The following is a 13,305-nucleotide window of genomic DNA, read 5'->3' as shown; positions in this document are numbered from 1 at the left end:
CCCCCATATGTACAAGAATATAACTACTATAATACTGCCCCCCATATGTACAAGAATATAACTACTACTATACTGCCCCTATGTACAAGAATGTAACTACTATAATACTGCCCCTATGTACAAGAATATAACTACTACTATACTGCTCCTATGTATAAGAATATAACTACTATAATACTGCCCCTATGTACAAGAATATAACTACTATAATACTGCCCCTATGTACAAGAATATAACTACTATAATACTGCTCCTATGTACAAGAAAATAACTACTATAATAATGCTCCTATATACAAGATTATACCTACTATAATACTGCCTCTATGTACAAGAATATAACTACTATAATACTGCCCCTATGTACAAGAATATAACTAATATAATACTGCCCCTATGTACAAGAATGTAACTACTATAATACTGCCCCTATGTACAAGAATATAACTACTATTATACTGCCCCTATGTACAAGAATATAACTACTATGATACTGCCCCTATGTACAAGAATATAACTACTATAATACTGCTCCTATGTACAAGAATATAACTACTATAATACTGCCCCTATGTACAAGAATATAACTACTATTATACTGCCCCTATGTACAAGAATATTACTACTATGATACTGCCCCTATGTACAAGAATATAACTACTATAATACTGCTCCTATGTACAAGAATATAACTACTATAATACTGCCCCTATGTACAAGAATATAACTACTATAATACTGCCCCTATATACAAGAATATAACTACTATAATACTGCTCCTATATGCAAGAATATAACTACTATAATACTGCTCCTATATACAAGATTATACCTACTATAATACTGCCTCTATGTACAAGAATATAATTACTATAATACTGCCCCCTATGTACAAGAATATAACTACTATAATACTGCCCCCCATATGTACAAGAATAGAACTACTATAATACTGCCCCTATGTACAATAATATAACTACTATAATACTGCCCCTATGTACAAGAATATAACTACTATAATACTGTCCCTATGTACAAGAATATAACTACTATAATACTGCCCCCTATGTACAAGAATATAACTACTATAATACTGCCCCTATGCACAAGAGTATAACTACTATAATACTGCCCCTATATACAAGAATGTAACTACTATAATACGGCTCCCTATGTACAAGAATATAACTACTATAGTACTGCTCCTATGTACAAGAATATAACTACTATAATACTGCTCCTATGTACAAGAATATAACTACTATAATACTGCTCCTATGTACAAGAATATAACTACTATAATACTGCCCCTATGTACAAGAATATAACTACTATAATACTTCCCCTATGTACAAGAATGTAACTACTATAATACTGCTCCTATGTACAAGAATATAACTACTATAATACTGCTCCTATGTACAAGAATATAACTACTATAATACTGCCCCTATGTACAAGAATATAACTACTATAATACTGCCCCTATATACAAGAATGTAACTACTATAATACGGCTCCCTATGTACAAGAATATAACTACTATAGTACTGCTCCTATGTACAAGAATATAACTACTATAATACTGCTCCTATGTACAAGAATATAACTACTATAATACTGCTCCTATGTACAAGAATATAACTACTATAATACTGCCCCTTATGTACAAGAATATAACTACCATAATATTGCTCCTATGTACAAGAAAATATCTACTATAATACTGCCTCTATGTACAAGAATACAACTACTATAATACTGCCCCTATGTACAAGAATATAACTACTATAATACTGCCCCTATGTACAAGAATATAACTACTATAATACTGCTCCTATGTATAAGAATATAACTACTATAATACTGCTCCTATGTATAAGAATATAACTACTATAATACTGCCACTAAAGACAAGAATATAATTACTATAATACTACCCCCCATATGTACAAGAATATAACTACTATAATACTGCCCCCAATATGTACAAGAATATAACTACTGTAATACTGCCCCTATGTACAAGAATATAACTACTATAATACTGCCCCTATGTACAAGATTATAACTACTATTATACTGCCCCTATGTACAAGAATATAACTACTATAATACTACCCCCCATATGTACAAGAATATAACTACTACTATACTGCTCCTATGTACACGAATATAACTACTATAATACTGCACCTATGTAGAAGAATGTAACTATAATACTGCCCCTATGTACAAGAATATAACTACTACTATACTGCCCCTATGTACAACAATATAACTACTATAATACTGCCCCTATGTACAAGAATATAACTACTATAATACTGCCCCTATGTACAAGAATATAACTACTATAATACTGCTCCTATGTACAAGAATATAACTACTATAATACTGCTCCTATATACAAGATTATACCTACTATAATACTGCCTCTATGTACAAGAATATAACTACTATAATACTGCCCCTATGTACAAGAATATAACTACTATAATACTGCTCCTATGTACAAGAATATAACTACTATAATACTGCCCCTATGTACAAGAATATAACTACTATAATACTGCCCCCTATGTACAAGAATATAACTACTATAATACTGCCCCCTATATACAAGAATATAACTACTATAATACTGCTCCTATGTACAAGAATATAACTACTATAATACTGCTCCTATGTACAAGAATATAACTACAATAATACTGCCCTCTATGTACAAGAATATAACTACAATAATACTGCTCCCTATGTACAAGAATATAACTACTATAATACTGCCCCCTATGTACAAGAATATAACTACTATAATACTGCCCCCTATATACAAGAATATAACTACTATAATACTGCTCCTATGTACAAGAATATAACTACTATAATACTGCTCCTATGTACAAGAATATAACTACTATAATACTGCCCCTATGTACAAGAATATAACTACTATAATACTGCTCTCTATATACAAGAATATAACTACTATAATACTGCCCCCTATGTACAAGAATATAACTACTATAATACTGCCTCCTATGTACAAGAATATAACTATTATAATACTGCCCCCTATATACAAGAATATAACTACTATAATACTGTTCCTATGTACAAGAATATAACTACTATAATACTGCCCCTATGTACAAGAATATAACTACTATAATACTGCCCCTATGTACAAGAATATAACTACTATAATATCGCTCCTATGTACAAGAATATAACTACTATAATACTGCCCCTATGTACAAGAATATAACTACTATAATACTGCCCCTATGTACAAGAATATAACTACTATAATACTGCTCCCTATGTACAGGAATATAACTACTATAATACTGCCCCTATGTACAAGAATATAACTACTATAATACTGCCCCTATGTACAGGAATATAACTACTATAATACTGCCCCTATGTACAAGAATATAACTACTATAATACTGCCCCCTATGTATAAGAATATAACTACTATAATACTGCCCCTATGTACAAGAATATAACTACTATAATACTTCCCCTATGTACAAGAATGTAACTACTATAATACTGCTCCTATGTACAAGAATATAACTACTATAATACTGCTCCTATGTACAAGAATATAACTACTATAATACTGCCCCTATGTACAAGAATATAACTACTATAATACTGCCCCTATATACAAGAATGTAACTACTATAATACGGCTCCCTATGTACAAGAATATAACTACTATAGTACTGCTCCTATGTACAAGAATATAACTACTATAATACTGCTCCTATGTACAAGAATATAACTACTATAATACTGCTCCTATGTACAAGAATATAACTACTATAATACTGCCCCTTATGTACAAGAATATAACTACCATAATATTGCTCCTATGTACAAGAAAATATCTACTATAATACTGCCTCTATGTACAAGAATACAACTACTATAATACTGCCCCTATGTACAAGAATATAACTACTATAATACTGCCCCTATGTACAAGAATATAACTACTATAATACTGCTCCTATGTATAAGAATATAACTACTATAATACTGCTCCTATGTATAAGAATATAACTACTATAATACTGCCACTATAGACAAGAATATAATTACTATAATACTACCCCCCATATGTACAAGAATATAACTACTATAATACTGCCCCCAATATGTACAAGAATATAACTACTGTAATACTGCCCCTATGTACAAGAATATAACTACTATAATACTGCCCCTATGTACAAGATTATAACTACTATTATACTGCCCCTATGTACAAGAATATAACTACTATAATACTACCCCCCATATGTACAAGAATATAACTACTACTATACTGCTCCTATGTACACGAATATAACTACTATAATACTGCACCTATGTAGAAGAATGTAACTATAATACTGCCCCTATGTACAAGAATATAACTACTACTATACTGCCCCTATGTACAACAATATAACTACTATAATACTGCCCCTATGTACAAGAATATAACTACTATAATACTGCCCCTATGTACAAGAATATAACTACTATAATACTGCTCCTATGTACAAGAATATAACTACTATAATACTGCTCCTATATACAAGATTATACCTACTATAATACTGCCTCTATGTACAAGAATATAACTACTATAATACTGCCCCTATGTACAAGAATATAACTACTATAATACTGCTCCTATGTACAAGAATATAACTACTATAATACTGCCCCTATGTACAAGAATATAACTACTATAATACTGCCCCCTATGTACAAGAATATAACTACTATAATACTGCCCCCTATATACAAGAATATAACTACTATAATACTGCTCCTATGTACAAGAATATAACTACTATAATACTGCTCCTATGTACAAGAATATAACTACAATAATACTGCCCTCTATGTACAAGAATATAACTACAATAATACTGCTCCCTATGTACAAGAATATAACTACTATAATACTGCCCCCTATGTACAAGAATATAACTACTATAATACTGCCCCCTATATACAAGAATATAACTACTATAATACTGCTCCTATGTACAAGAATATAACTACTATAATACTGCTCCTATGTACAAGAATATAACTACTATAATACTGCCCCTATGTACAAGAATATAACTACTATAATACTGCTCTCTATATACAAGAATATAACTACTATAATACTGCCCCCTATGTACAAGAATATAACTACTATAATACTGCCTCCTATGTACAAGAATATAACTATTATAATACTGCCCCCTATATACAAGAATATAACTACTATAATACTGTTCCTATGTACAAGAATATAACTACTATAATACTGCCCCTATGTACAAGAATATAACTACTATAATACTGCCCCTATGTACAAGAATATAACTACTATAATATCGCTCCTATGTACAAGAATATAACTACTATAATACTGCCCCTATGTACAAGAATATAACTACTATAATACTGCCCCTATGTACAAGAATATAACTACTATAATACTGCTCCCTATGTACAGGAATATAACTACTATAATACTGCCCCTATGTACAAGAATATAACTACTATAATACTGCCCCTATGTACAGGAATATAACTACTATAATACTGCCCCTATGTACAAGAATATAACTACTATAATACTGCCCCCTATGTATAAGAATATAACTACTATAATACTGCCCCCTATGTACAAGAATATAACTACTATAATACTGCTCCTATGTACAAGAATATAACTACTATAATACTGCTCCTATGTACAAGAATATAACTACTATAATACTGCTCCTATGTAAAGGAATATAACTACTATAATACTGCCCCCTATGTACAAGAATATAACTACTATAATACTGCCCCTATGTACAAGAATATAACTACTATAATACTGCTCCCTATGTACAAGAATATAACTACTATAATACTGCTCCTATGTACAAGAATATAACTACTATAATACTGCCCATATGTACAAGAATATAACTACTATAATACTGCTCCTATGTACAAGAATATAACTACTATAATACTGCTCCCTATGTACAAGAATATAACTACTATAATACTGCTCCTATGTACAAGAATATAACTACTATAATACTGCTCCTATGTACAGGAATATAACTACTATAATACTGCCCCTATGTACAAGAATATAACTACTATAATACTGCCCCCTATGTACAAGAATATAACTACTAAATGTGGTAGTAGGTTTGCGTGTTACGGTTCTTTTAGTTACAAGCTTCATTCCTCTTGCGCCTCCAGATTAATGTGACAACCTTGAGGGTTTGCCGCTGCTGTCCCCCTTTCTGCTTCTGATGACGCTCCTGGTGGTATAGAGGTGACCCTGATGCTTACACGCTGTGAAGATGACTGTACAGATTCCATTCCTAGGATTGCACACCCACATGTTCTTCTGACATCGTGCCTCCTGGAATCTGTGTTGATCACTTGCCTGGAGTTGGAGGACAAGGGTCACCCACTTATACAATGCCATTCTTGTGCTCTCCCAGGAGACTTTCAGGGAACATGAAGTTCTGCTATTTGCAGCAGTGTCAGAGTAACATCAAGGCTTCAGTGCTGGGAATCTGGCTGTGAAATGCTTTTAATGCTTCTAACAGCCGAGATCGGCTCCATTCCCCTTCCACGAATTCTGGGCATTTTATTCCTCTGCTTCTGGCTTTTCGAGCCGCATGCAGCTTTTCATCTATGCATTCTGCCAGCATCGGATCATATACCTGTATATTAAATGCAAATATCTACCTGGAGGTTTCTAACATGTTTTTCTTTTTTAAATTCCAGAATAATTATTCTTAGGTTTTATTTCATTTTTAAAAAGTTTCAAAATTTTGCCAAAAAAAAAAGGCAATGAGGTCTATATATCAACAGCGGCGGAACATGAATGCAAAATACCTGCTTATATAAATTATTAAAAAGATTGCCACTCCTAAACTTTGATTTCTTGGCCTCCCAGCTCCAGCAGTTCACTCTGTTACACTACTTGAGGGACAGTTGTAGAATTTGACACTGATCTAGACCACCAGGGATGTTACAAAAACCAGCTTTCCTTCCCTAGCCCACCAGGAGTTATACTATTAACATGTACACTGTCTTAGCCTACCATGAATATGATACATCTACACTGCCCTAGCCCACAAGGGATGTTATTATTAATACATTCACTGCCCTAGCCCACCTGGGATGTTATTATTAATACCTTCACTGCCCTAGCCCACCAGGGATGTTATTATTAATACCTTCACTGCCCTAGCCCACCCAGGATGTTATTATTAATACATTCACTGCCCTAGCCCACCAGGGATGTTATTATTAATACCTTCACTGCCCTAGCCCACCCAGGATGTTATTATTAATACCTTCACTGCCCTAGCCCAACAGGGATGTTATTATTAATACATTCACTGCCCTAGCCCACCTGTGATGTTATTATTAATACCTTCACTGCCCTAGCCCACCCAGGATGTTATTATTAATACCTTCACTGCCCTAGCCCACCAGGGATGTTATTATTAATACATTCACTGCCCTAGCCCACCCAGGATGTTATTATTAATACCTTCACTGCTCTAGCCCACCAGGGATGTTATTATTAATACATTCACTGCCCTAGCCCACCTGTGATGTTATTATTAATACCTTCACTGCCCTAGCCACCTGGGATGTTATTATTAATACCTTCACTGCTCTAGCCCACCAGGGATGTTATTATTAATACATTCACTGCCCTAGCCCACCTGGGATGTTACAATTAATACCTTCACTGCCCTAGCCCACCTGTGATGTTATTATTAATACCTTCACTGCTCTAGCCCACCAGGGATGTTATTATTAATACATTCACTGCCCTAGCCCACCTGTGATGTTATTATTAATACCTTCACTGCCCTAGCCCACCCAGGATGTTATTATTAATACCTTCACTGCCCTAGCCCACCAGGGATGTTATTATTAATACCTTCACTGCCCTAGCCCACCTGGGATGTTACTGTTAATACCTTCACTGCCCTAGCCCACCTGGGATGTTATTATTAATACCTTCACTGTTCTAGCCCACCTGGGATGTTACAATTAATACCTTCACTGCCCTAGCCCACCTGGGATGTTATTATTAATACCTTCACTGCCCTAGCCCACCTGGGATGTTATTATTAATACCTTCACTGTTCTAGCCCACCTGGGATGTTATTATTAATACCTTCACTGTTCTAGCCCACCTGGGATGTTACAATTAATACCTTCACTGCCCTAGCCCACCTGGGATGTTATTATTAATACCTTCACTGCCCTAGCCCACCTGGGATGTTACTATTAATACCTTCACTGCCCTAGCCCACCTGGGATGTTATTATTAATACCTTCACTGTTCTAGCCCACCTGGGATGTTACAATTAATACCTTCACTGACCTAGCCCACCTGGGATGTTATTATTAATACCTTCACTGCCTTAGCCCACCTGGGATGTTATTATTAATACCTTCACTGCACTAGCCCACCTGGGATGTTATTATTAATACCTTCACTGTTCTAGCCCACCTGGGATGTTATTATTAATACCTTCACTGTTCTAGCCCACCTGGGATGTTACTATTAATACCTTCACTGTTCTAGCCCACCTGGGATGTTATTATTAATACCTTCACTGCCCTAGCCCACCTGGGATGTTATTATTAATACCTTCACTGCCCTAGCCCACCTGGGATGTTATTATTAATACCTTCACTGTTCTAGCCCACCTGGGATGTTATTATTAATACCTTCACTGTTCTAGCCCACCTGGGATGTTACTATTAATACCTTCACTGTTCTAGCCCACCTGGGATGTTATTATTAATACCTTCACTGTTCTAGCCCACCTGGGATGTTACTGTTAATACCTTCACTGCCCTAGCCCAACTGGGATGTTACTATTAATACCTTCACTGCCCTAGCCCACCTGGGATGTTATTATTAATACATTAACTGCCCTAGCCCACCTGGGATGTTACTATTAATACCTTCACTGCCCTAGCCCACCTGGGATGTTACTATTAATACCTTAACTGCCCTAGCCCACCTGGGATGTTACTATTAATACCTTCACTGTTCTAGCCCACCTGGGATGTTACTATTAATACCTTCACTGCCCTAGCCCACCTGGGATGTTATTATTAATACCTTCACTGCTCTAGCCCACCTGGGATGTTATTATTAATACATTCACTGCCCTAGCCCACCTGGGATGTTATTATTAATACCTTCACTGCCCTAGCCCACCCAGGATGTTATTATTAATACCTTCACTGCTCTAGCCCACCTGGGATGTTATTATTAATACCTTCAATGCCCTAGCCCACCTGGGATGTTACTGTTAATACCTTCACTGCCCTAGCCCACCTGGGATGTTATTATTAATACCTTCACTGCTCTAGCCCACCAGGGATGTTATTATTAATACCTTCACTGCCCTAGCCCACCTGGGATGTTACTATTAATACCTTCACTGCTCTAGCCCACCTGGGATGTTATTATTACCTTCACTGCCCTAGCCCACCTGGGATGTTACTATTAATACCTTCACTGCTCTAGCCCACCTGGGATGTTATTATTACCTTCACTGCCCTAGCCCACCTGAGATGTTACTATTAATACCTTCACTGCTCTAGCCCACCTGGGATGTTACTATTAATACCTTCACTGCCCTAGCCCACCTGGGATGTTATTATTAATACCTTCACTGCCCTAGCCCACCTGGGATGTTACTATTAATACCTTCACTGCTCTAGCCCACCTGGGATGTTATTATTAATACCTTCACGGCTTTAGCCCACCTGGGATGTTATTATTAATACCTTCACTGCTTTAGCCCACCTGGGATGTTACTATTAATACCTTCACTGCCCTAGCCCACCTGGGATGGTACTATTAATACCTTAACTGCCCTAGCCCACCTGGGATGTTACTATTATTACCTTCACTGCCCTAGCCCACCTGGGATGTTACTATTAATACCTTCACTGCCCTAGCCCACCTGGGATGTTACTATTAATACCTTCACTGCCCTAGCCCACCTGGGATGGTACTATTAATACCTTCACTGCCCTAGCTCACCAGGAATTGACCAATAATCCCTTCACTGACCTGTATCACCAAGGATGTTGTCATTTAACCCTTCGCTTCTCGAGGCCACCTGGAATATTACCATTAACTCCATCGATGCCCTAGGCCACCAATATATTATCATTTAATCCATCGTGTTACCAGATTTCTTGGAATGTTATCAATATCAGCATCACTGCCATACATTTCCAGGGATTTTACCATTGACCCATTCACTGCCATAAATCACCAAGTAGGTTATCAGTAATCACCTTAATTGCCCTAGGTCACCCGGGATAATACTATTAAGAGTTTTAATGACCTTCATCATCATGTTATCTCCAAGACTTTCATAGTCTTGGCTTAGACCAACCAGGGATGTAATCACTGATCCCTTTCCTGCCCTAGATTGCCAGAAACTTAAAAATTAACCCCTACATCCCTAGATCACCAGTGATTTACCATTAACCTCTTCACTGGAGACGACACATTTACCATCTTCACTGCATCCTTCATCTGAAATACACTGTGCTTGTGCTGCTGTTGGAAACTGGCGCTTTTCATAACATAACCCTCAGACTATTGATTTCCACTTTAGTCCAGTTATTTTTCATCCCACGTTAAAAGGTGTTGTCCAGGGATAAAAAAAGGATAAAAAGTAGTTTGTGTCTGGAAACAGCACCCCTCTTGTCTACAGGTTGCGTCTGGTATTGCAGAGAGGTAAGTGAATGGGTCTAAGTGTCATTACCAGCGACAATCTATGGACAAATGTGATCTTCATTCTGGAAATTATGGTATTCATGGCAGCAATTTTAGTTGTTTTTTTTTATCAATTGCTATAAATATGATGATACAGATTACACTTACCAACGGAGTATCCGGCCAGGAGGAAGCCGGCAGATCCAGATAACACCTGGAAGCCCAGGTGCTGGGTTCTGTGAATAATCAGTCCCATACGTGTGATCTGAAGCAAAAACAGAAGAACGATGATATCGCCGCTAAGAATAAATTAGTCATCACTGTTCCCCATTTTTACATTATTTGGACACATAGGATTAAACCTAAATTGGTCTTCCAGAACTTATATTGTTGACCTATCCATAAGACAGGCTATCAATCGCTGACTGACCCATCGGAGGACTAACGTAAATGTATTCTTGTTTTCCAAGAGGGTATGATCCTCAAAAAAAGTCCATAGAGAAGAGCTAAGGACCATGCCCATTAGGCCAAAAAGACTAGATTTACTTTCAAGGAAGAGGGGGTCCATATCTCATTGCATTTAGATCAGACATAACAATTACTTATTAATGGCATTTGACAGGTCCTCTTTAAATCCACCTAAAATGTCATGAGAGCTTCATGTTGCTGCCCTGTGCTTCCTACATGCTTTACACTGCAGCTCAGATTTGTCCAGATTGGCTGATGTTCATGAGAACTAGCTCAGTGCATTGAGAGTTAAATTGCAATTCAGCAAGAATAAAACTATTATAAGCAGATAAACCATTAATAACCACTACTGATCAGAGTGGAGGAGACTGAGTGTCAGCCCAGGTACAGGTACAGCAGTGTGTATGACACTTGGTACTGAACATACCGAGCTTAATTCTAATATTGTATTAATGTAACACATTTAGTTGTACTATTTGGTTGATTCTGGTACTCTACATATATACTGACTCTGGTACTGTTTGTACTGAGTTTGGTCTTTGTGCCGTATATGTACTGAGCTTGGTTTTGATACTGTATATATTGAGCTTGGTCCTTGTGCTATATGTATGATTTGAGCTTGGTTTTGTTCCTGTATGTCCTTAGCTTGATCTTTGTACTTTATATATGTACTGAGTTTTGATCTGGTGTTGTATGTGCTTGACTAGGTTCTTGTGCTATATATATGTACTGATCTTGGGCCTGTTCTTGAATGCACTCAGCATGGTACTTGTGCTGTATATATGTAATGAGTTTGTTCAGGTACTGTATTTACGATGCTTGGTTTTGATGATGTATACATATGCTGAGATTAGTGTTGTTATTGTATTTACTCAACTTGGTCCTTGTGCTGAATACATGTACTGAGTTTGATTTTTATAATACATGTACTCAGTTTGGTCCTTGTGCTGTATGTATGTGCTGAGTTTGATTATGAATGCACTCAACTTGGTCCTTATGCTGTATTTATGTACTGGCTTTGGTTTTGATTCTGTATGCACTTAGTTTGGTCTGTGTACTGTATATGTGTACTGAACATTGTTTTGGTACTGTATGTACTCAAGTTTGGTCCGTGTATTGTATATATGCTACGGTACTTTTGGAATTTGGAATTGTTTTATTTGATTACTATTCTAGATAACAGTATGCTACACAGCAGCAAACTCACACTCATATTTTAGCCAAATAGTAAAACCTGTTAAAAAATTAATTTTCGCGCCTGTAAACATTAACATACATATCATCTCACATGTATATAAAGATATAGATATTCTCTCCATTAAGTGACTTACATCTCCTCCACTATCTTTGATCCCTATGATATTTGGGTGTTCGGCCAAAGCAACAACTGCATCAACAGGCACGTCCAGCCCTGTGTTTCCGGGCACACTGTAGAGGATAACTGGCACAGGGGAGGAGTCCGCAACCTAAAATTAGGAAATGTGATAAAGTTTGACAAGCAATTCTCAGGATACTACCTGCTCTTATATTATCTCCAGTCATTCACCATTACAGTTACCTTAGTGTAATGGTGTATCAGAGCAGAGCTGGTCATTCTACCTCGATAGTAACAAGGTGTCACCACAAGAACGGCCTCTGCTCCGGCCTCCCCCATCTGACGGCTCATTTCTATGGTGGCCTGTGTAGCTTGGAACAGCACAAGAAAAAAAAATATCAACACAAAAAATACATATAAAGAAACAGCATTAGATCCAACATGTCCGGTCCTTCAGGTCACCAACATACATACAGTACAGACCAAAAGTTTGGACACACCTTCTCATTTAAAGATTTTTCTGTATTTTCATGACTATGAAAACTGTACATTCACACTGAAGGCATCAAAAACTATGAATTAACACATGTGGAATTATATACTTAACAAAAAAGTGTGAAACAACTGAAAATATGTCTTATATTCTAGGTTCTTCAAAGTAGCCACCTTTTGCTTTGATGACTGCTTTGCAGACTCTTGGCATTCTCTTGATGAGC

At 36.4% G+C, this 13,305-nt stretch overlaps 1 protein-coding gene across 2 annotated transcripts in view; it reads right to left on the bottom strand.

The window, feature by feature from the left end:
• HOGA1 (4-hydroxy-2-oxoglutarate aldolase 1) overlaps positions 1–13,305 on the bottom strand; it is an 83,396-nt gene that overhangs the window by 55,734 nt on the left and 14,357 nt on the right. For both annotated transcript variants that reach the window (XM_073684972.1, XM_073684971.1), the window contains exons 4-6: positions 12,833–12,960; positions 12,606–12,740; positions 10,975–11,071 (exon numbers count right to left, since the gene is read on the bottom strand). In XM_073684972.1, coding sequence (XP_073541073.1) covers positions 10,975–11,071; positions 12,606–12,740; positions 12,833–12,960 — 360 coding nt within the window. The remainder of the gene's footprint in view (positions 1–10,974; positions 11,072–12,605; positions 12,741–12,832; positions 12,961–13,305) is intronic.

This window comes from Phyllobates terribilis, unplaced genomic scaffold, assembly GCF_046119375.1.
Source record: "Phyllobates terribilis strain yellow unplaced genomic scaffold, ASM4611937v1 Scaffold_5__5_contigs__length_657084704, whole genome shotgun sequence".
NCBI lineage: Eukaryota > Metazoa > Chordata > Amphibia > Anura > Dendrobatidae > Phyllobates > Phyllobates terribilis.
Note: the sequence above shows the minus strand (reverse complement) of the source record. Positions and strands in the feature narration are given on the sequence as shown.